This window comes from Lepidochelys kempii, chromosome 25, assembly GCF_965140265.1.
Source record: "Lepidochelys kempii isolate rLepKem1 chromosome 25, rLepKem1.hap2, whole genome shotgun sequence".
In the NCBI taxonomy this organism is placed as follows: domain Eukaryota; kingdom Metazoa; phylum Chordata; order Testudines; family Cheloniidae; genus Lepidochelys; species Lepidochelys kempii.
The window spans coordinates 3,471,262-3,495,157 of NC_133280.1; the positions used below are offsets into that span (position 1 = coordinate 3,471,262).

At 53.1% G+C, this 23,896-nt stretch overlaps 1 protein-coding gene across 5 annotated transcripts in view; it reads left to right on the forward strand.

Annotated features, from left to right (window-relative positions):
- Nucleotides 1–16,732, forward strand: part of CTXN1 (cortexin 1) — an 83,909-nt gene extending 67,177 nt beyond the window's left edge. For 3 of the 5 annotated variants that reach the window (XM_073323881.1, XM_073323884.1, XM_073323882.1), the window contains exon 2: nt 15,996–16,732. In XM_073323881.1, the coding sequence (XP_073179982.1) occupies nt 16,221–16,475 (255 nt within the window). In that variant the 5' untranslated portion in view covers nt 15,996–16,220 and the 3' untranslated portion in view covers nt 16,476–16,732. Of the gene's footprint in view, nt 1–8,239; nt 15,937–15,995 lie in introns of those variants that run through there. The other 2 variants (XR_012156158.1, XR_012156157.1) reach the window with 2 other exon arrangements.
- Nucleotides 16,733–23,896: the final 7,164 nt, after the last annotated feature.

Genomic DNA, 23,896 nt, shown 5'->3' on the forward strand with positions numbered 1-23,896 from the left:
CCTATTAATTTCATTGGGTGACCCCTACTTATTGTGTTATGAGAAGGAGTAAATAACACTTCCTTATTTACTTTATCCACACCAGTCATGATTTTATAGACCTCTATCATATCCCCCCTTAGTCATCTCTTTTCCAAGATGAAAAGTCCCAGTCATATTAATCTCTCCTCAGATGGCAGCCGTTCCATACCCCTAATCATTTTTGTTGCCCTTTTCTGAACCTTTTCCAATTCCAATATATCTTTTTTGAGATGGGGGCAACCCGATCTGCACGCAGTATTCAAGATGTGGGCGTACCATGGATTTATATAGAGGCAGTATGATATTTTCTCTCTTATTATCTATCCCTTTCCTAATGATTCCCAACGTTCTGTTCTCTTTTATGACTGCTGCTGCACATTGAGTGGATGTTTTTAGAGAACTCTCCACAAGGACTCCCAGATCTCTTTCTTGAGTGGTAACAGCTAATTTAGACCCCATCGTTGTATATGTATAGTTGGGATTATGTTTTCCAATGGGCATTACTTTGCATTTATCAACATTGAATTTCATCTGCCATTTTCTTGCCCAATCACACAGTTTTGAGAGATCCTTTTGTAGCTCTTCGCAGTCTGCCTGGGACTTAGCTATCTTGAGTAGTTTTGTATCATCTGCATATTTTGCCACTCACTGTTTACTCCTTTTTCCAGATCATTTATGAATATGTTGAATAGGATTGGTCCCACTACAGACCCCTGGGGAAACCACTATTTACCTTTCTCCATTCTGAAAACTGACCATTTATTTCTACCCTTTGTTTCCTATCTTTTAACCAGTTACCAATCCATAAGGGGACCTTCCCTGGTAGCCTTGCTTAAGAGCCTTTGGTGAGGGACCTTGTCAAAGGCTTTCTGAAAATCTAAGTACACTATATCCACTGGATTCTCTATGTCCACATACTTGTTGACCCCCTCAAAGAATTCTGGTAGATTGGTGAGGCTTGATTTCCATTTACAAAAACCATGTTGACTCTTCTCCAACAAATTATGTTCATGTATGTGTCTGACAATTTTGTTCTTTATTATAGTTTCAACCAGTTTGCCCAGTACTGAAGTCAGGCTTGTAATTGCTGGGATCACCTCTGGACCCCTTTTTAAAAATTGGCATCACATTAACTATCTTCCAGTCATTTGGTACAGAATGAGCTGAATGAGCTGGGGCAGCAAGCTGCAGGGGCCTGGGTAAGTGGGACAAGGCCCTAGGAGTGTGAGCTGCTTCCCCAGCCTGGCCAAGCACAGCGTCTGGCTGGAGGGTTTGCACATTCTCCTCAGGGGGCCTGGAGCCACCGCATGTTGCTTGTCCCTTTCATTGTGGCTCTGGGGACGTCTTGTGCTGAAAGGTAAAATCGGTTTGATTTGGGAAACCTGTGTGGGGAGCAGCATGGTCCTGTGGCAATCAGGAACACTTGAGTTCCACCTCGTTGTGATACCAACTCCTTTGGGGCCAGGAGCAAGGCTGGCTGGGCCTCAGCTTCCCAGTCTGTACACCGTGGCTAAGAACTGAGTGCACAGGGTGGTGGGCTGTTCTGCACAGATCCCTGGGAGCAGGGGGGCTTGGAGCACACCCGGGGGAACTCAGCATGCTGCAGCATCAGACACTGCAGTCTCCCAGGCTGTTGAGGGTCACTCGCAAGCCAGTGTCTGAGATCAGTGCCTGGCTTTGCAGGAGCAGTTCAGTTGCGGCTCATCATAGAATCATAGACTATCAGGGTTGGAAGGGACCTCAGGAGGCCATCTAGTCCCACCCCCTGCGCATCCCTGTTGGCTGCACAGGACTGTCCCAGGAGCAACGATTACAGGAGTGTGTTACTTAGAGGGGGAGCCCCGAGCTGCCTGCAGTCCGGAGCCAGGCTGGGAGCGGAGGTGGAGTCCTGCACAGACAGGCGCTGGTGCTGCTGGGTTTGGTTCAGGGCAGGCTCTGTGCGGGGGGATCAGTCATGAGGCTGAGCTGGGTTTGGCTCAGGGCAGGCTCTGTGCGGGGGGATCAGTCATGAGGCTGAGCTGGGTTTGGCTCAGGGCAGGCTCTGTGCGGGGGGATCAGTCATGAGGCTGAGCTGGGTTTGGCTCAGGGCAGGCTCTGTGCGGGGGGATCAGTCATGAGGCTGAGCTGGGTTTGGCTCAGGGCAGGCTCTGTGCGGGGGGATCAGTCATGAGGCTGAGCTGGGTTTGGTTCAGGGCAGGCTCTGTGCGGGGGGATCAGTCATGAGGCTGAGCTGGGTTTGGTTCAGGGCAGGCTCTGTGCGGGGGGATCAGTCATGAGGCTGAGCTGGGTTTGGCTCAGGGCAGGCTCTGCGGGGGGATCAGTCATGAGGCTGAGCTGGGTTTGGTTCAGGGCAGGCTCTGTGCGGGGGGATCAGTCATGAGGCTGAGCTGGGTTTGGCTCAGGGCAGGCTCTGCGGGGGGATCAGTCATGAGGCTGAGCTGGGTTTGGTTCAGGGCAGGCTCTGTGCGGGGGGATCAGTCATGAGGCTGAGCTGGGTTTGGTTCAGGGCAGGCTCTGTGCGGGGGGATCAGTCATGAGGCTGAGCTGGGTTTGGTTCAGGGCAGGCTCTGTGCGGGGGGATCAGTCATGAGGCTGAGCTGGGTTTGGTTCAGGGCAGGCTCTGTGCGGGGGGATCAGTCATGAGGCTGAGCTGGGTTTGGTTCAGGGCAGGCTCTGTGCGGGGGGATCAGTCATGAGGCTGAGCTGGGTTTGGTTCAGGGCAGGCTCTGTGCGGGGGGATCAGTCATGAGGCTGAGCTGGGTTTGGTTCAGGGCAGGCTCTGTGCGGGGGGATCAGTCATGAGGCTGAGCTGGGTTTGGTTCAGGGCAGGCTCTGTGCGGGGGGATCAGTCATGAGGCTGAGCTGGGTTTGGTTCAGGGCAGGCTCTGTGCGGGGGGATCAGTCATGAGGCTGAGCTGGGTTTGGTTCAGGGCAGGCTCTGTGCGGGGGGATCAGTCATGAGGCTGAGCTGGGTTTGGTTCAGGGCAGGCTCTGTGCGGGGGAATCAGTCATGAGGCTGACACACACGTTGTCAGGGAGACATTCCCCTCACATCCTCCGCTTGCTCGGAGCTCTGCAAATCTGGGCTTGTGTTTTGGAAAGCGTGAGGTGCCTTCTCGGCTCCTCGTGGGCTCTGAGTAACTCTGCCCCCCAACCCCGCCGTCAGCTCTGCAGGACTCGGCCCCCCGGGCCCTTCCCCTGAGGGATGGGATCCAGGCTGCCAGCAGTGGAAGCTGCAGGTGTCTGTGTGGTGTGTTTTGGGGGGGGCAGTGCGTACACTGCGGTGAGCAGCTGAGCTCCTCCATGAGAGGCGTGGGGAAGAGCGTGCGGCTGTCCCCGTGCTGTGCCCATGCTCAGGATCTCTCTGGAAGGGGCACGGGTCAGTGTCCCAGGTAGGCCTGGAGCCCGGCAGAGAGAACTGAGCCCTCCCCACCCTGCACAGGCCTTCAGCCCTTCTGTCTGGGGGGCAAAGGGGGCAGAGAGTGAACAGGAAGGCAGGCGTGAGAGTACAGATGGGCCAGAGCAGAGCTGAACTGAGAGTCAGGAGACCATCCGGCTCACCTCTTGAGAGCCCCCATGGGGCGCTGCTTCCCAGGGCCCGTTCTGCCAGGGTAGAGAAGCCAAGTCTCAGGGTCTGATAGCAGGAGGGAAAGGAGGGGAGAAAGGGGAAATACTGTGGGGGGCATTAGCCTCCCCCAAAGCTTCTGTGGAGAGAAAACAGGTCCCCCACCCCCCTCCTGGACTGGGTAGGTAAGAACCAGGCCCCTGCCCCTCGACTGGGGCCTTGAGAAGTTTCAGCCCCTGCCCTGGGTCTGCGTGTGTTGGGGACCCCTGGACCCTGACTCCCCTGGATCCAGGCCCTCTTGCAGTGAGCACCCCTTGGTGCTCACAAGGAGTAAGGTAGATGCTTTGCCTGCCCTGCATGCCCTACATTAGGAGGTAATTAGGTTGCTTCTTTGCTGGGCGACTCCCTCCCCCTTTGGGGTCCATTGTGTTGCCTCCAGGGTGCTGAAGAAGCAGGGGACTGAACCCTGTGGTGGAGGCTGCCGAGGGCAGAGTAACGCCTCGAACTCAGAGCCAGGTTCAGCCTGCTTCTGGCCAGCTAACGCTGGCTCTGTCTTCTCACCTGGCTTCAGTCCTGCACTGCCTGAGTGCCACACATGGGCCGGGCAGCAACTGACTGCGGGGAGCTTCAGTGATTACAGCCCCTTGTGTGAACACGCCCGGCCCATGTGAATTCCAGCGGCAGCTGCTCCCTTCAGCAGAGACACCATGGTGCAGGACCCCCTGGGATGGACCCCCAAGGGTGACTCCCAGCCCGGGGCTGCCAGCAGGCCGGCATGTCCTTCCCACGCAGTGCGGCTGGGTATCTGCCAGGGCTTCTCGCTGGGGCATCCAGGTGCCTTCTGCATAAATCCAGAGCCATAATTTCTGTCGCTAAGGGGCCTAAGCCCCAGTGCAAGCCTGGGGGCTGCCTTCCAGCAGTAACTCCAACCCGGCGTCTCCCATCACTAGATCTGGCAGTGGGAGCAGGGTCCCTGGCCAAGGGCTCTCCTGTGAGGCTGCTCGGCTCTTTGCGACGGCCCCCTCCCCGCCAGCCATGGTGGTGTGCATTGGAGGCCAGTGTCTTAGCCTTTTGCCAACTAACGGATTCCAGGCTTGGGTCCAAGTTTTGGAAGTGGAGCTGGGAATGGGGAAGCGGCCATGCATGGCACAGTACCCACGGGGCATGCGCCTGTCAGTGCCTGGCTTAGCCGCTCTGGGCTGAACCTGGCTGATCTCGGCAGCAGATGGGACTGGAAGCTCCCCTGGTGATTCAAAGGACTGTGCACCTCAGCCCCTGCAGCACTAACCCTGGGCTAAGATGCGACACTCTAATCCCTAGACTTGCTCAGACCTGGTTCCGGGGCTGCCAAGTGCCCCATGACCGGTGGGCCGGCAGGGGAGGCAGCCCAGGCAGGAGACTGGCCGGCAGTCTGGCTGCAGCACAGAGCGTGGAGTGATTCTGCTCCATGGCCTCTGGCAGAGCCTGTCCAGTAGTGCAGGGCGGCTGAGCACAGATAGGCGCCTACCTCCCATTGGCTTCAAAGACTGCCAAGGCCCTAACCTGCTTGGGTGCTTATGACAGTCCCACTAGGTGCCTCTCTGTGCCTGGAAGCACCTCAACCCCTGTGTCAGGCGGCCCAGGCCCTATGGGGACAGTTACACAGTAAATCTGGTACTTTGAGGGGCATGGGGCAAGGGTGTCTTGAGGAGAAAACCTTCCCTTCTGCTGACGGAGCAAAGGGTCTGATCCAAACCCTGGCAGCCCCCTGCCCCAGGGGTGAGCGGCTCCTCCCAGCGCCTTCCGGAGCCCTGCAGCCCGGCCTGGCTTGCTGTGCTTCCCTCAGTGCTGTGTGCTGCCCTGCTCCACGCCGGAGGTGGGATGACAGCTGGGGGGTTCTCCAGCAAGCCACCTTCTCCCCCTCCCCCTCGATGCTGCTGCTTTCTGTGGATTTGTTATTAGACATTTCCTGACCCAGGGTAGCCAAGGGACCTTGCCCCCGAAGCTCCGCAGCTGGGGAGGGGGTGGCTGTTGCTGGGGCCTCCCCAGTTCACTGGACCAGAGTGACCCCCAGCTTCTCTAGCATTTTGCACAGAGCAGCCAGAGGGAGCTGGGTTCTGCAGCTTGTTTAGAGCCACACTGGGACGGAGCACAAATGCCCAGACCCAGACGATCGGAGCGTGGCCTTCAGCCACCAGCCTTGAGCGGAGGGGGTGGGGGGGAGGGTGTTGTGGGGAGGGGCAGGTTGAACTGGCCTAGCCCTAGTGCCTCCCTGTGCAGTGGGGTTGCACAACTTACCCCAGCTGTTGGGTGGCACAGGGTCCACGCCGCTCTCCTGGCACCAGCCCCAGGCCATAGGCTGGTGTGGAGGGGATGCAGCCATGGCCCCTCCTCCTCCTCTGAACCCAGCAGGAGGGCACAGCTCCCCAGACCGTGTGGGGACCAGGGGGCTGCTGTGAGCAGCCCCTGCACAGCCACATGGGGGCGAGCTTCTCCATCACCTGTGGCCATGCAATGCCTGGCTCGGCCAGAGGGAGACCCAGAGAGACAGAGGCACAGGGAGACCAAGAGATGCGACGACCCGCCCCCCCCAGCCCAATAAGCACATACCTAGGGAATTATACGCACACACCCCCACGTGCTGCCCGTGGCCCTGCCCCACTGGGAAGCACAGGTGCGTGCGAGAGGCCTGGCTCTGCAGGGTTTCTCTAGCGTGAGCTGGCCTGTGCAGTTAGTCTCTCCTTGGTTTGGCTGGGAGCAGGGGCACGTTGCCCGGCTGCTGCACATGCACCTCTCTGTCTCCGGGCTCCAGCAGGCAGGGTGCGCTCCACAGGAGTGCTTGGGAGCTCCCTCCCGGTGCCGTGGGGTTTGGCAGGGCTGGTGCCTTGGTGCACTGCCGCGCGCAGAGGCTGATTGCAAAGGCAGCTGTTCCAGAAGTTAGCGCTGTAGAGAGCAGGGCTGCTGCCCTAGGGTCCTGTGGGGAGCATGCAAGGAGCATGCAGTTCGTAGGAGAAGTGCAGCTTCTGCTTTTGGGGCAGAAGAGCTTTCCACTGTAATCCCAGCAGTGCCAGGCTGGGCAGTGGCCTCTCGGAGCTCAGTTAAGATCCACCTGCAGGCAAAATGGCCCAAGAGCCCGGCAGGAGGGGCTGAGTGTTTTGCTTCTTCAGCTACAAATCTCACTGCTAAGGAGTCTTGAGCATCGACCTGTGCCCTTAGGTAGATCTCAGAGCAATCCCAAGTGTGGGGGATGGAGGAGGGGAAATTTCCTTACAGGTTTCGGTAAAACCCACCCCAGAGAGGCCTCTGCTCTTGTCAGTCATCGTGGGTCGTGTTCGAGTGATCAGCTCTGTGCCGCCACCCACGGAAATAAGCTGCCAAAGCCCCATCAGATGGCCTGTGCTGGGGGGACTTTGCTCGGTTTCTGGAAATGAAGGGAGGGAAGGCAGCGCTGGACTGAGAGCCCTAAAGTGGCCTCTGCACAGGGCGGGCACAACATGGGGCAGTGCTAATGTAACCCTCCCGATGCTGCCCATCCATGCCATGGGCTGGCAGCCCTGTGGACACGGTGGAAGGCATGCTTCATGGCAGCTGTTCCAGGTTTACAGCATCTCCCAGCATGGCCTGAGCCTGCAGCGAGGTGGGCACGCAGACACCTGGTGTCAGGAGCTGCATGCGGCCTGCCACGCTCAGCACCGTCCCCTCCAAGGGGTCAGCAGGCAGGAGGCAGGCTCCCACCGCCATGGAAATCAGGAGCTACAAGGATGCATGGCGGGGGCTCTATGCCGTTCGCTTTTTCAGCCTTTAAGTCACGCTGAGGGACCATATTTTCAAGCTTCCCTTGGCAAGCATGAGGGTTGGAAATGCACTTTCAAGGAGCGGCAGCTGAGATTCACCCCTGATCTCAGGGCTCCAGGAGCTGGGACTTGAAGTGAAACACCCAGTATATCAAGACTCACACCATCATGACAGAAACTATCCCCACTGTGATTCACCCCTGAGCTCCTGCATTGACTCATTGCAGGGACTTAGACCCCTGTGTCTCTGAGCAGTCTGCCCCGCCCCATCCAGCTGGCTGGAGTGGCTGGCACCATGGGTCATTGTCTCTACCAGTGGGGGGGCAGTTGGGGCAGTGTGGTGGCCTTGGGCTGATGTTGTCCTTTCTGATCTCTGCTGCTCAGCAACGGGGAACGTTCACAGCAGCAAGCTGCGGGTCAGACTCTGCTCTGAGTTACACCAGTGTAAATCCAGAGTCAAGGCATCCAATGAAGTGAGCTGTAGCTCACGAAAGCTTATGCTCAAATAAATTTGTTAGTCTCTAAGGTACCACAAGTCCTCCTTTTCTGTTTGTGAATAACACGGCTGCTACTCTGAAACCTGTCAGTTACACCAGTGTAAATCCGGAGTCAATCTGTGAAGGGTTCATGTTTAGCTTTTCCACCTGGAAGCAGGCAGGGCACACCCTAACTGTTTTGTAGAAGCAATGCACACATTGCTCTATCCAAGGACAAGGGCTAGATATGAACCATGAGAACTTGATTGTTGGGACAGCGACTGTGGGAAGCTTTCTTAGCCTGGGCTCAAGGCCTGAGAACCAGGATTGTAGTAGATAAAGGATGGTAAATAAGTATATTAATCAATGTCATACATTCCTTTGTGTGTATCTTTTTGCGGTAGCAGTGTGTAATGCTTAGGGGGGAGAAATATAATAAAAGGAGAAGGTGGAAGGCGGGGGGCAGAACAGCCCATCTCAGCTGACCAGCCTGCTTGCTTGCATAAAGCTGTGTTCTGTCTCATCATTGAACTGCCACAACTGGCGCCCAACGTGGGGCCCTCAGCACTCACCTCGCCCAGCAAGGGTTTCAGACGCGTCACTCATCCGCTTCGTGGATCCCGGTGAGTATTTTTCATTGTGGTAAGTATGGGAAGCTCCCTCTCTGCTTTGCAAGTGCAACACCGCAATGAGCTGCAGTATTTGCTGCGTAAGGCTCAGCATGACTGTCCCGCTCGAGCACTTACTCTCCTGCTACAGGAGGTGCGTGCCCAGTGCCCGTGGTACCCTGAAGCCGGAAGCCTTAAGCTAGCGGACTGGGAGCAATTGGGCCAGACATTGCACAAAGAGCCTCGGGCACCCGTGCAGGCTTTACATGCCTGGCACCTCTGTCGCGACGCGATACTGCGTGTCACCTCGGATAGGCCCTCTTTCACGAGGCTGGTGATCTCGCCACGCCCGTCGGCTCCTGTAGCCATCCCCGTTGCAGCTCTCCCCCCTTCTACCGATGCAACCCAGCGTGTCGCTTCGGAAAGACCCTCTCCCGTACCCACAGCCCCCCCTCTCCCTGCTTTGCCCCCAGTGTCTTCATTACCACCGCCTCCCTTGCCTTCCCCACCGGAGCCAGTGTGTGATCACCCTCTGTCCGTGGGGCCCCATGCTCTGGGGCCCCCCGGAGGGTCATCTGTATCTGCTCAGAAGCTTTCGCTGGTGCAACAAATGGTTCACGCAGCGAAAGCTCGATCAGATCTTACAGCAGAGGAGCTGGCTGATCTGGTCTCAGTTTGCCCGGTGACCTGGCAGAATGATGACCAGGGCAACCCCGGTGGGCACCTGGACCACTTTGCCATACTCGGTGGACCACTTTGCCATACTCGGTGGTGGTAAAGAAAGCAATTCGTGAGTTTGGCCTGACTAGCACCTTTGTGCGTGGTCTCATTGAAGGGATAGGTACTGGGTACTCCCTAATCCCTGAGGATTGGAAAACGCTGCTGCGCATGATGTTATCACCCAGTCAGTATGTTATTTGGATTAGTGAGTATCGGCAGATGGCAGAACGCCAAGCTCAGGTACATAGAGAGCACGGTATCATTTATGAGCATTTGGCAGGGGAGGACCCGTTTGCTACTATTGAGATGCAGTCTCAACTCCCTCAGACCGTCTTCCCCATTATTTCCACCTGTGCCCAGCATGCTTTCAAGAAGGTCCCGGATTCAGGCAAGCCTACCAAAAGCTTTGTCAGTATCCGTCAGGGTGCCTCAGAGTCCTTTTTGGATTTTACCAACAGATTGCATGAGGCTATCCTCCAACAGGTGGATAACACTGAGGCAGCTCACGAGCTCCTGTTAAAATTGGCAGTTGAAAATGCAAACGAGGATTGCCGCCGTGCTCTCCAGGCAGCGCAAGCCTCTGGTATTTTAGAGCTCTCAGACATGCTGCGGGCGTGCCAGAACATTGGCACACAAGCCCACAAGGCTGGAGTTCTGGCTGCCGCCCTGAGAAAAACCGGGAAGGAGGGGAAGCATTGTTACCGCTGTGGTAAGGAGGGTCATTTTCAGCGGGAGTGCCGCTCATCTAAGGCACCAGCCCAATCCTCAAAGAAGTGCCCCAAGTGTGGGAAAGGTTATCACTGGGCTAATCAGTGTCGTAACGGGTCGGGAAACCGCGCGACGGGTCCCCCCGAACCCAGGGCCAAACGGGGGTGTTTCCCACTCAGACAACCGCTCCTCTGCCTTAAAATCCGTAGACTCTATGAGGGCGGCGACTGCTGGAAGTGCAGGGCTTGATTTGATCATGCAGGAGGACACTGACTTTCGGCTGCCAGGGGAGGTCTGTGCCATACCTACACAGGTGACGGGACCTCTCCCTGCCGGCTTTGTGGGTCTTGTTCTCCCTCGCTCACATGCTGGGAAACAGGGCTTTTTTGTCATTCCAGGGGTCATTGATGCTGATTACACTGGCATTATTAAGGTTCAGGTGTGGACTCATCTTCCACAGTCGCTCCCGCGTGGACGGTCAATTGCACAATTGATTTTAGTCCCCTATCAGGTGCCAGCCGCAGAGGATCAAACTCGGGGCGGAGGCGGCTTTGGATCGACGTTGTCTCACTCGCCGTCTCACAGCGCGTCTTCTCCACTTGTTGCTCTGACAATGTCAGTCCGCCCCTCGAAACCTCAGTTAACACTTCTCTTAAATGATGTTCCTTTTACTGGGCTGGTGGACACTGGAGCTGACGTTACGGTGATTCGTGATCTGGAGTGGCCAGTTAGTTGACCTACGGTTCCTTCTAAAGAATTGTGGAGGATCGGGGGTAGTAAACCCGGGCGCCACAGTTTGTCTTGGGTCACAGTCTCTAAACCGGGAGGCCGTACCCTTGCTACTATCCGCCCTTTTGTGCTCCCTGTCCACCTCAATATTTGGGGCCATGATTTACTTACAAAGTTAGACACCACCCTCGATATTAACATCTGATGGCCCAAAACCCTCCCTCCCCCACCGTGCCCTCCGCATTACCCTTGGTATGGCAATCCTTAGAGCCCGTATGGATTGACCAGTGGCCCCTCCCTCTAGAAAAGCTAAAAGCGCTTCATTCGCTTGTGCGGCAGCATTTGCAAGCACAGCGATTGGAGAGCTCCACCAGTCCCTGGAACACCCCGGTGTTCGTTATTAAGAAAAAATCGGGTGCTTGGCGGCTGTTACATGATTTAAGGGAAATAAATAAACGCATCCAACCTATGGGCCCCTTGCAATTTGGCTTACCAAATCCAAATTTAATTCCTCAAACCGATCAACTTTGTGTGTTAGATTTAAAAGATTGTTTTTTCACCATCCCCCTTTGCCCACAAGATTGCGAAAAATTTGCATTTACGGTGCCACAATATAATAATCAGCAACCCTCTCAAAGGTATCAGTGGAAGGTCTTGCCCCAGGGAATGCAAAATAGTCCAACCTTGTGTCAGCTTTTTGTGGATCGGGCCCTTGCCCCTTTCCGTGCCCGGTACCCTTCGCTAAAGGTCTACCATTACATGGATGACATTTTGCTTAGTGGTCCCTGGGTCACGGCACAACAGCTTGAATCTTTATCTCAGATTCTCGGCCAAAATGGCCTGTTAGTGGCACCAGAAAAAATCCAACGCTCTTATCCCTACCACTACCTCGGATATAAGGTTTTACAAACCTATGCTGCTCCGGTTCGTCCGGAATTAATTCTACCTCAACCCCTAACCCTTGTTAAATTACAACAGATTTTGGGCCATTTAAATTGGATTCGGCCCTACTTTCGTCTCCCCACTTCAATGCTGCAGCCGTTGTTTGAGCCCCTGCGTGGAGCCCGGGCACCGGGTGCGGTTATTGCCATCACTGAGGAGCATACTGCCTGCATTCGACAAATCAATGCAGCATTGAGTCAGCAGTTTGTGGACAGACTCCCAGAGGTCCGTCCCTTACGATTGGTTCTTCTTGCCACCCCTCATACGCCAACTGCGGCTCTGTTTGTACCCCGTACAGACACAGCCGTCTCTATTATAGAATGGCTATACCTTTCATCCACCCCTCCTCGAAATATTTATCCATATTTAGATGCCCTATCTGATCTTGTTCGTAAAGCCCGCCACCGTGCAGTGCAACTCACTGGCACTGATTTAGTTGCCATTGTGCTCCCCTTGTCCCGTACTGAATTTGACTCTTTGTGCCACACCTCCTTGGCCTGGCAGGTTGCTCTTTGTGATTATGTGGGAGAGATTTCTTACAATCCTCCAAAAGATCCTCGGTTGGTCATTACCCAAAAGGTGCCCCTAGTTGTTCATCGTCTTAGCCGCTCTCAACCCATTGTTTCCGCTGTCACTCTTTTTACTGATGGCTCTCCCCACCGAGGTGTAGTCACTTATCAGTTGGGTGACCCCCCTCGTTGGCATTCTCGTTTTACACTGCCTCAGCGTTCTGCACAGCGTTCAGAATTGGCTGCTGTTATTTTGGCCTTTCAACTTTTTGCTGATTGTCCCTTTAATTTAATTGTGGATACCCATTATGTTTATCAGGTAATTGATCATTTACCCCTTGCCCTCATTACCCCTCAGGTTGATGCAGACCTCCTTCGCCTGTTTTTGTCTTTGCAGCATCTTATTGCCACTCGTCATTTCCCTTACTTTGTTGCTCATATTCGCAGTCATACCCCTCTGCCTGGGCCACTCACTGAGGGCAATGCACGCGCCGATCGCGCGTTGCGTGGTCAGGTAAATTCCCTTTTTTCTGACCCCATTGAAAGCCATGCCTTTTTTCATCAGTCTGCCTCTGTTTTGGCCCGGCAGTTTCACATTCCTGCTGATCATGCACGTTCCATTGTTCGTTCCTGCCCCCACTGTGCTGCTGCTGCTCCTACCTTTTCTTATGCCGTTAACCCCCGAGGTACCGCAGCAAATCAGCTGTGGCAAATGGATGTTACTCATGTGCCACAATTCCGCCCCTATTCGTTTTTACATGTTTCCGTTGATACTTATTCGGGCTTCCTTTGGGCAACCCCACAATGTGGGGAAGCCACTAACAAAGTTATTTACCATTTGCTGGCCTGCTTTTCTGTTATGGGTCGCCCCTGCCAAATTAAAACAGATAATGCCCCAGCCTACTGCTCTGCAGCCCTCTCCACCTTTTGTGCCCGCTGGGACGTCCGTCTTAAACACGGAATCCCTTATAATTCCACGGCCAAGCCATTGTTGAACGTGCAAATCGCACGCTCAAAACCTTGCTAGATAAACAATTAAAACAAGGGGAGCTGCGTCTCCGAACCTTAGGAGACATTCTACAACAAATGCATATCCTCTTGTTTACTTTAAATAATTTAACACTGAATGCAGATCAGCAGACCCCTGCGGATCGGCATTTTCACAAATCTGAGGTACTGGAAAGACCGCGTGTCTTTTACCGTCAGCTGCCCGATCCACGGTGGCTGGGCCCAGTACCTCTAATCACTTGGGGTCGGGGATATGCTGCTGTGTCTCTCCCTGCAGGACCGTTGTGGGTTCCAGCCCGGTGTGTGCGACCGGCACTTAAACAACATGGCATGGCACCAGGGGCTGTCGAATCCCATGCCAGAGTTTCAGCTGACTTTGGAGGAGACCGCGTTGCCCCCCGGGTCGACAACGACGGGACGGAAACGGAGGAGGCGTAGTGTCACAAACCGGCCCGTGACATGGGGAGCAGTAAAAGCATTGGTCGCCGCGGCCCAACGAAGACTGGCAGCAGATCAACAGCCAGAGACTCCTGAGACTTTGTTTGTGGCGATTCTCGCCCAAATCACTGCTAATTCTGTGATGATTGTGTGCCTTTTGTGCCTGCTATTTCCTGTAGGGGTTGGCTCGGAAGCGCTTCCCCCGTTACGAGCCCGAATGACATATAACATATGGGAAAGATTGGCTTCAATAGCAAATGTTACCCACTTTTGTCTATCTAATTCTGTAGCAGCCGGAGATTTGTTAGGTACATGCCTTATTCCAGTATGTCATCACCCTGAGGAGATGGAGAATAAGACACTGTTCTCTGCTTATGCGAATCTTTCCTCCCAGTACTCTAGCATGGCTAATTGGGGCCCGGCCAACTATACTCTGCCTCGCACGGCTATATCCCTCCACACACCGTACCCGGCCGGGGCTGACAATGTCACCTGTGCGCGTGTAGTTAACTGCACTAGTACAAAGGTGCCCTTGGGCTGTCGAAAAATTTCTCAACCCCTTTTAAATTGTTCCCATGCTGTTAATGTTTCATACAATTATGGCCATATCATCCTACCATCAGGATGGTTTTTTACTTGCGGTTCACGCACCTTTAATTATATTCCTGCAAATTTAAGTGATGGCACCCTTTGCTGTCTTAGTAGAATGACACTTATATTGCCTTTTGCTGGTCAAAAACGTAGTAAAAGAAGTGTACCCCTTTCAGATGTTGCAGATGTTGAGCTTTTTAGTCGTGCTGAGTATACTGCCTTAGCGGCCTCTATTGTTGGGGTCCCCGCGCTTGCTATGTATTCCGCCAGAACTTTAAATAACCTGGCATGCTTTGCAGCAAAAGCAATTAATACAACATCCCAGGCTATTGCCTTACTTAACACAGAACAACACGAATTAAGGGATGCAATTTTGGATAACAGAGCAGCCATTGATTTTCTGCTCCTGAAACACCATCTAGGCTGCTCCACGTTTCAGCACATGTGTTGCTTTAATTTAACTGATAATAGTCGCTCCATAGAAACTAGACTGGCTTAATTGGCCAGTCTTACAACACACATACGCCAAGATCTGGGGTTTGAGGGTTTTTGGAATTGGCTTACAGGTTGGCTGCCCTCTCTAGAATGGCTGCGACAGCTTTTTGGTTATGCTGTGTTTGTAATCATTGGGCTTATTTTTTGCTGCTGCTGTGTACAATGTATTCCTTCCTTGTTAAGACTTTGTAAAATTTCGCCCTGGAAAGCTCCCCAAGTTATGTCCTTGTCTGTCTGGGAGTTAAATAGCATGACAAAACAAATTGACGGCTACCATGAGATGGCCAAATGTCATTAAATAAAAAACGGGGGGATGAAGGGTTCATGTTTAGCTATTCCACCTGGAAGCAGGCAGGGCACACCCTGACTGTTTTGTAGAAGCAATGCACACATTGCTCTATCCAAGGACAAGGGCTAGATATGAACCATGAGAACTTGATTGTTGGGACAGCGACTGTGGGAAGCTTTCTTAGCCTGGGCTCAAGGCCTGAGAACCAGGATTGTAGTAGATAAAGGATGGTAAATAAGTATATTAATCAACGTCATACATTCCTTTGTGTGTATCTTTTTGCGGTAGCAGTGTGTAATGCTTAGGGGGGAGAAATATAATAAAAGGAGAAGGTGGAAGGCGGGGGGCAGAACAGCCCATCTCAGCTGACCAGCCTGCTTGCTTGCATAAAGCTGTGTTCTGTCTCATCATTGAACTGCCACAAATCTGGTTCCCCTGGTATGATGGAAGTCAGACTCTACCCCTCTGCATGGCCTCTGAAGCCACCGTCTCTGTGCGAATGGCAGCGGGGTGGAGGGGTTCAGACAGTTACACCAGTGTAAATCCGGAGTCAATCCGGTTCCCCTGGTGTGATGGACATCAGACTCTACCCCTCTGCATGGCCTCTGAAGCCACGGTCTCTGCGCGAATGGCAGTGGGGTGGAGAGGTTCAGACAGTGTTGGGAAACAAAGTAGTTCGCTCACAGCCCAAGTCTCTTGTTTTCAGCAGAATCCCGATTCCAGCCAAACCCTCCCCGCGATGCTCGTCAGCCAGCTCTGCTATTTATCACGCCCCACTCCCTGGAGAAGGATGGGTCCCCCGTTAGGCTGAGACCCAACTCCATGTGCCCGAGGGGAGCACACAGGGTCTGCAACCCCATTGCTGGGGCAGGCGGGGCAGGGCCCAGTCCCTGCATGGGCTCCCAAGGGACGCAGCGCCGCCCGCACTGCAGAGGCATGTTACTCACAAAATAACGCAAGCAGCTCAGTCTGCGGGACCGTTCCCCAGGGGTGGGGCAGCAGCTGGGGCGGAGGGTCAGGAGCAGCGGGGCAGGGACAGCCTTGGGCTTTAGCAGAACCTGTTGAGTGTGTCAGTATGCGGGCTCCCTACAAACAGCCTCATGCCCTTCTCTTTCCCTTTCAGGAACGCTCGGCTGGAGTCGTGCGGCCCCATTTAGCAGCTGGGCCCCCAGCCACGGACTAGCCCCGGGCAGGTGATTGCCCTCTGACCGCTGGCACAGCTGCAATCCAGAGCTGGTTCCATCCCCAGGTGGCTGCCGTGGTGCTTGGGGCCAGGAGGATGGCTGCCGTGTGACCAGCCCGCGCCCTGGCCCAGCTCCCCGCCTGGCGGGCGTGCTACGGCACTGCAATGAATGATGCGTCAACGCTGGATTATGAACTGCTGTCCCCCTCCCTGGTGGAGCCCCCCGCCACCGGCCTGGGCATGGACGCCGAGCAGAAGACGGTCTTTGCCTTCGTCATCTTCCTCCTGGTCTTCTTGGTGATGCTTATGGTGCGCTGCTTCCGCATCCTGCTGGACCCCTACAGCCGCATGCCCGCCTCTTCCTGGACTGACCACAAGGAGGGGCTGGAGCGGGGCCAGTTCGACTACGCGCTGGTGTAGTGGGGCCAGGAGCTCAGTGCGCCGCCCCCCTCCCTGCCTTTCTCTGCCCCCACAGGGACACTGCCAGCTGGAAGAGGCCTGGCTGGGTTTGTCTCTTTTCTAGGCACTTCTCCTTTTTCTCCTCAGGCTGCAGCACCGTGCGCAGCTTGGATATTTGGGGGGATCTGGTGAGGGGGTGTCTGGGGTGGGATGAGCCTGGCGAGCTCTTGATTCAAAACAGGCCCCCCAGACGGCACTCTACCGTGCTTCTCAGTGTTGTGTGCTATGGGGGTGGGCAGGGGCAGGGCCTATTGGGATGGGGTGGGGCTGGGGGTGGGGGGGCGCATGCTGCGGGTCAGGTTTCTCAGGGTTTCTGAGCTGGGTGGCTGTGTACCAGACACGGCCTGAGCATGGTGTCTGCTGCCTGCTGCCGTCTCCCAGGACAGGGCTGTGCGGTTCTTCCTCCGGGTGTCCTCATGGCTGAGCCCTGTCTGTCGGGGCGGGGGGTTGTTATAGGCATCTCAAGTGCTGGCTTCTGTGACTTTCCCATTGGTTTCATAGAATCACAGAGTATCAGGGTAGGAAGGGACCTCAAGAGGTCACCTAGTCCAGCTCCCTGCTTAAAGCAGGACCCATCCCCAATTTTTGCCCCAGATCCCTAAATGGCCCCCTCAAGGATTGAACTCACAACCCTGGGTTTAGAAGGCCAATGCTCAAACCACTGAGCCATCCCTCCCCCCGAGGGTACCCCGCTCCATGTGAGTTGGACGCTGCCCGTGCCTGCCCCATGCAGCCATGGCCCCACGCACGAGGCACCCCTGCCGCCTGAGTGCCATGAGTGCCCAGCTCCCTCCTTGGCGGAGTGCCCCCTATTGGCGTTACACTGTAGCAAACACCCCCCCCCCCAGCTGGAGAAAACGCCTCTGACCAAAAGTGAAGCCCTGCAGCCGAGGACAGGGCTCCTGCTCCAGCTGCAGGGCACCAGGCAGCCTGGCCCGCTCGCCCTGGGGATGCTGCAGTGATGGGAAGGAACTAACGCACCCCAGTGAGCCATGAGCCTGCTCCCAGCGCCTTTCCCAGGCCTGCCAGCGGCTCGGCACCAGAGGTGCTGGCTCCGGTGGGATGGAGGACGCTCTCCCCGCCCAAGCGCTCGATCAGGCGCGGCTGACACCTCCCAGCTGCCCAGGGAGCAGAGCTGACGTGCTGGAGCTTTGTCTGGGACAAGGCCTCACTTCCTGTCTCCTGCCCAGGGCCATGCTAGCCTTCCAGGGCGAGAAAGACTAGCCAGGCTCCCCGTCGGGCTATAGCAGGAGGGTTTGGGGTGAGGGTGTACAGCTGAGGGGTGCACCCAGGGGAGAGCAGACCCTCCTCTTCCACAGAACTAAAGCTGCACTTCTGCTAACCCTGCCCAGCTCAGCCTCCTCTCTCGGCTGCTTGTCATGGATACACCATCTCCCTAGAACTAGAACATCTGGCCCCATGTGCTGCCACGTCCCCCCACGTGAGCCAAAGCTGGCCATAGGCCCCACCACATCCCCCATGAGCCAGAGCCAGCCCCATAACTGCCACGGTCCCTGTGTGAGCCCAGTGGGGTCCCGCAGGGATCGGCTGTTGGCCCTCCACTATTTAACATTTTTATCAATGACCTGTAAGAAAACATAAAACCATCCCTGGTAAAGTTTGCAGATGACACAGTCGTTGGAGGAGTGGTGATTAGGACAGGCCACTGGTAGGGCGCGATTTGGCTCTCTTGGTAAGCTGATGTAAGAAGTGTAGGTGTCATATGCCTTGAAAATACATTGTTCACAGCTCTTGTCCTCGCCCTGCCCTTCTAAGTAACGGCAGCCAATCATCCTGGTGTATCTTCCAAACCCGTAGCTTCCTCTTTGAGCTAAAGGCAATGAGGGTCAATAGGGCCTGTCCCAGTAGGTGGGGCATCTTGTCTGGGGAGCACAAATTAAGCTAAAATTAAACTATACAATTCCCAGGAAAGGAAAACTCTGATGCTTGATAAGGGTCCTCCCAGCTGTTGCTAGTTATTCACACCAAAGAGTCCCTTATTCACTAGTGGTTAAGACTTCCAACTCTCTTCATCTAGCTAAAGAGACCCCGTACCGGGCAACAGACAAGAATAATTGCCCCCTGTCCTGTGCCCTATTGTCTCATGTCTTTGGGCTGCCCTCCCACCCGGGAACACCCAGGTGCGCCTGCCTCTGTTTCCCCTTTCAGAGTGCTCAGGAATTCCTCTAGAAGCTCTTGCCGCAGTCAGACCCCTTCTTGGACTGGTTATTACAAAATTACTGTGCCAACAGTCCAAAAGGCAAGCGGAACACATAGTCCATTTATCACCCCAGTGCAGGTAGTCCTTAAAATCCAAACTTCATCCACGGCACAATACATCCTGCACTCTGGTGCCTTCTGCCATGCCCTACCAGCTGGAGTTCAACACTCCTGTTCCCAGCAGGACCCCCACAGCCTCTCTGCATCCCTCATTCCCCTGGCCCTGTCACTGTTCCCTGGGCTCCAGCTCTCTGGCATGGAGATGGCAGTAGGTTAACCCCTCTGCTGCCCTCCGGCCTCCAGCCCTTGGCTCCAGCACTCTGGCTTAGAGCCAGCAGGTACCTCTCTCTGCTATTCTCTGGCCCTGGACCTCTGGCTTGGGGATGTCAGCCAGCAAACCCCTCTTGCTGCTCTCTTGGCATTAGCCTTCCCCCAGGCACCTCCTCCAGTCCTCTGGCCTCTGGCAGCTCTTCCCTGCAGCTCTCTGGACTCTCACTCCCAGGCAGCTCTCACCTCCCCTTTCCTGACTCACCAAGTTGCTCTTCCCTTGAGGCTTCAGGTGCCTTCTTGTAATCCCAACTGGAGTGAGCTGATGAATCACAGGTGCACTGGCTCTGCGCCCTCTTGAGAAGCTAGTGTCAGCCTGTGACATTTCTTTGGTATGAACCAAGGACCGGGAGTGAGTATGGAAGGAGTTAAACCGACGAGAAATAACTTGTGAAACCTGACGATCAAATGGGGCACACTTCTCGTTCCCCCAAGAAATCCAAACTGCTTACCCCCTCCCCAAACTTGACAGTTGTTTGCCTTATTAATCAGATCTTCATCTTTCTATGTGAATAATCTGTCTTGTTCCTCCAATGTAATGTCTCGTGTCCTATGATAAGCCCTGAAAGATGTGCAGAGTGTTGATATAATCCAAGAATATATGGACTGTGTCCTCTAGATTTAGAAAACTAGAAGGGATTTTGTTTGTTTTCTTTGTTAATGATTGTTGCACTAGAGAACTAAATGCATTGTATGGCATGAGAAGAGATAACAATACTACATAGGACTAGATGGGGCCATTTGGATCATCGAGTATTGCATGGTACAGGCACTGAACCAAGGTATAACTTTGGAATATTAAGAGAAATTGCTTAAAGGAGGGATCCCAATTCAAGTCAGGGTTAATACTGAAATATAATCCATGAAATTAATCAAACCTAAAAAAAAGCCCATGACTAAAAGGGGCATTGAAGAAATTTGTTATATGCCATCACCATCTAGTGGACACTGATGGAAGTAACAAAGAAAGAGCATTGGAAGTTGAGAGTCATTTAGAAAGCATCCAATAGAAACAAGAGGGCAGACACCTTCCAGCTAGCCCTGAAATCAGGGTACATAAACCTGAAGTCATTTGGGACCTCAGAGCTTGCTGAACCCAGTAACCAGCCTCTCCCCTTATCCAGGCTCATGGGACCAAGAAGAATTCGCAGTGTTTGCTGAACCTCCATGTGTGGATGATTCTCCTCATTCAGGGTCACAGGCCTAAGTGGGAGTGACTGAACCCACAAATAAGGTACAGAACCCAGGAGTGTAACTGACATGTGAACCAGCTGTATGTCAAGGATCCCCCATCCCAGGGTTAACAAGATAAGAAGAAGTGATGAGCGTCCGTTTCAAAGATTATATTTCCCTCTCTGTTCTTTAACTGAAGGTTTGCGTTAGCTCACAGAGTCTACACCCTTTAGTGAGACTTCAAGTCACCAAACTTTGGTTTTTAACTAACTAACACCATATGTATACTCTCCTTATAAGTCCAAGCAGACTGGAATAAGAGTGATTTAAACTGTAACTTTAAGCAATTGCTTTTGATATTTTAAACTTGCCCCTTTCATACCAAACCATTCAAATAGCAGGGACCACATTCTTCAAGGTGCCTTTAAAACAAGTGCATCCTTACTCCTTGGAGAGGTACTAGTAGTGTATTAAACATATTAGAAGTACTAAAGAATTGATGGTTAATGATCTTAAGAATGGAATAAGAAATCTTGGTGATTTGCATTGTTCCTTGGTATAACTGCGGAGCCTCAACCCTAGTCTATGACAATTGCTTGCAAGATTGTATTTATGTGTTCAGTAAATGCCTAAGAACATTGGTTGTGTCTATACTTGGTTGACGAACTGTTGATTGTATACTTTTGTGTTTCTGGATGAATTAAATAAACTGTTGATTGGTTAAGAACATCAAGTGATCTTTTGTCACCCTGATTTAAGAAATACTGTCCTAGGTGTAAGTTGACCTGAAAAGAACCTTGCATTTAAATTAGTAAGATAATGTTCCTTGGAATTAATAAAAAGGGTTTATCCTAATTAAATTCCATTTCCGTATTGGCTACAACACATAGAAGTTTAGCAACTCTACTTTGATTTATAGATTACAAGGCAGAAGGGCCTATGGTGACCATCTAATCTGACCTCCTGCACAGGCCAGAGATTTCCTAGAGCAGAGCTGTTAGAGAAACAGCCAATCTTGATTTAAAAATGGCCAGTGATGGAGAGCTCACACGACCCTTGGAAATGGTTCAAATGGTTAATTTCTCTCACCATTACAAATGTGCAGAAGGTCAGACTAAATGTTCACAGTGATCCCTTCTGGCCTTACAATAACATATGAATCTCTGAGGGATCAGCCACCTCCACAAAACAAGCCCATCGTAGGCTGTGTCTCGCCTAAAGAGGAAAGAAGCTGCCATCAAAGAAATCACTACAACCAGGTGAGTGAAATGAGTCCCCCACAACAAAACCACACAATTCATATTATAATTCACACAGGACAGTACGTGTGTAATAGACAATCTGTGGCAAGCGAAATCACTGCCCATACAAGCTTGCAAGCTAAGCAAGGAGAATTGAACACCATACTGTAAAGAGGCTTTTGGAGTGAAGCGAGGCCTAGCACTCAACTCAGCTGCATTTCTCTGTCTGTGTGTCTGTAATATGATAACTTCTGCAGCCCATGTCCATTCAAATCCTAAATTTCAAGTAGGGTGGTGAAGCACTGGAATGGGTTACCTAGGTAGGTGGTGGAATCTCCTTCCTTAGAGACCATTACTCCTCGTTCTGTCATCAGCTACCACTGAGAACAGTCTAGATCCACCCTCTTTGGAAACCCCTTTCAGGTAGTTGAAAGCAGCTATCAAATCCCCCCTCATTCTTCTCTTCCGCAGACTAAACAATCCCAGTTCCCTCAGCCTCCCCTCATAAGTCATGTGTTCCAGTCCCCTAATCATTTTTGTTGCCCTCCGCTGGACTCTTTCCAATTTTTTTACATCCTTCTTGTAGTGTGGGGTCCAAAACTGGACACAGTACTCCAGATGAGGCATCACCAATGTCGAATAGAGGGGAATGATCACGTCCCTCGATCTGCTGGCAATGCCCCTACTTATTCAGCCCAAAATGCCACTGGCCTTCTTGGCAACAAGGGCACACTGTTGACTCATATCCAGCTTCTTGTCCACTGTCACCCCTAAGTCCTTTTCTGCAGAACTGCTGGCGAGCCATTCGGTCCCTAGTCTGTAGCGGTGCATGGGATTCTTCCGTCCTCAGTGCAGGATTCTGCATTTGTCCTTGTTGATCAGATTTCTTTTGGCCCAATCCTCTCATTTGTCTAGGTCCCTCTGTATCCTATCCCTACCCTCCAGCATATCTACCTCTCCTCCCAGTTTAGTGTCATCTGCAAACTTGCTGAGGGTACAATCCACACCATCCTCCACATCATTAATGAAGATATTGAACAAAACCGGCCCGAGGACCAGCCCTTGCGGCACTCCGCTTGATACCAGCTGCCAACTAGACATGGAGCCATTGATCACTACCCGTTGAGCCCAACAATCTAGCCAACTTTCTATCCACCTTATCGTCCATTCATCCAGCCCATACTTCCTTAACTTACTGGCAAGAATACTGTGGGAGACGGTGTCAAAAGCTTTGCTAAAGTCAAGGAACAACACATCCACTGCTTTCCCCTCATCCACAGAGCCGGTTATCTCGTCATAGAAGGCAATTAGATTAGTCAGGCGTGACTTGCCCTTGGTGAATCCATGCTGACTGTTCCTGATCACTTTCCTCTCCTCTAAGTGCTTCACAATTGATTCCTTGAGGACCTGCTCCATGATTTTTCCAGGGACTGAGGTGAGGCTGACTGGCCTGTAGTTCCCAGGATCCTCCTTCTTCCCTTTTTTAAAGATGGGCACTACATTAGCCTTTTTCCAGTCATCCGGGACCTCCCCCTGATCACCATGAGTTTTCAAAGATAATGGCCAGTGGCTCTGCAATCACATCCACCAACTCCTTTAGCACTCTCGGATGCAGCGCATCCAGCCCCATGGACTTGTGCCCGTCCAGCTTTTCTAAATAGTCCCGAACCACTTCTTTCTCCACAGAGGGCTGGTCACCTCCTCCCCATGCTGTGCTGCCCAGTGCAGCAGTCTGGGAGCTGACCTTGTTCGTGAAGACAGATGCAAAAAAAGCATTGAGTACATTAGCTTTTCCACATCCTCTGTCACTAGGTTGCCTCCCCCATCCAGTAAGGGTCCCACACTTTCCCTGACCTTCTTCTTGTTGCTAACATACCTGTAGAAACCCTTCTTGTTACTCTTAACATCTCTTGCTAGCTGCAACTCCAGGTGTGATTTGGCCTTCCTGATTTCACTCCTGCATGCCCGAGCAATATTTTTATACATTGCATTCCCTGCTCAGCAATCCTATCTCCAGGCCCAGCCCCCGCTGCCTGCTATGCCTCCCTCATGTGTCCCTGCTCTGGCATCTCCCCGGAAGATGGGGTGGGATCTGAGTTACTACAGGGAATTCTTTCCTGGGTATCTGGCTGGTGACTCTTGCCCACATGCTCAGGGTTCAGCTGATCACCATATTTGGGGTCGGTGTTAGGATATAGATATTCAGGCCTGTCTATAAAGGCCTATACTCTAAGAATTTAGGTGTATTCTTATCATTTGGCAAGTTCTAGAGGTATAAAAGAAAGAATCAAAATCACTGTCTGCTGGTGTAAGGGCCTTCTCTTACTGTGACAGTCTGAGGCCCTGTTCTTAGGCTAAGGCCTTTGGCTAAGCAGCAGGGGCAGCCATAAGCTGGGAAGCGACCGGTCACATCCTCACATT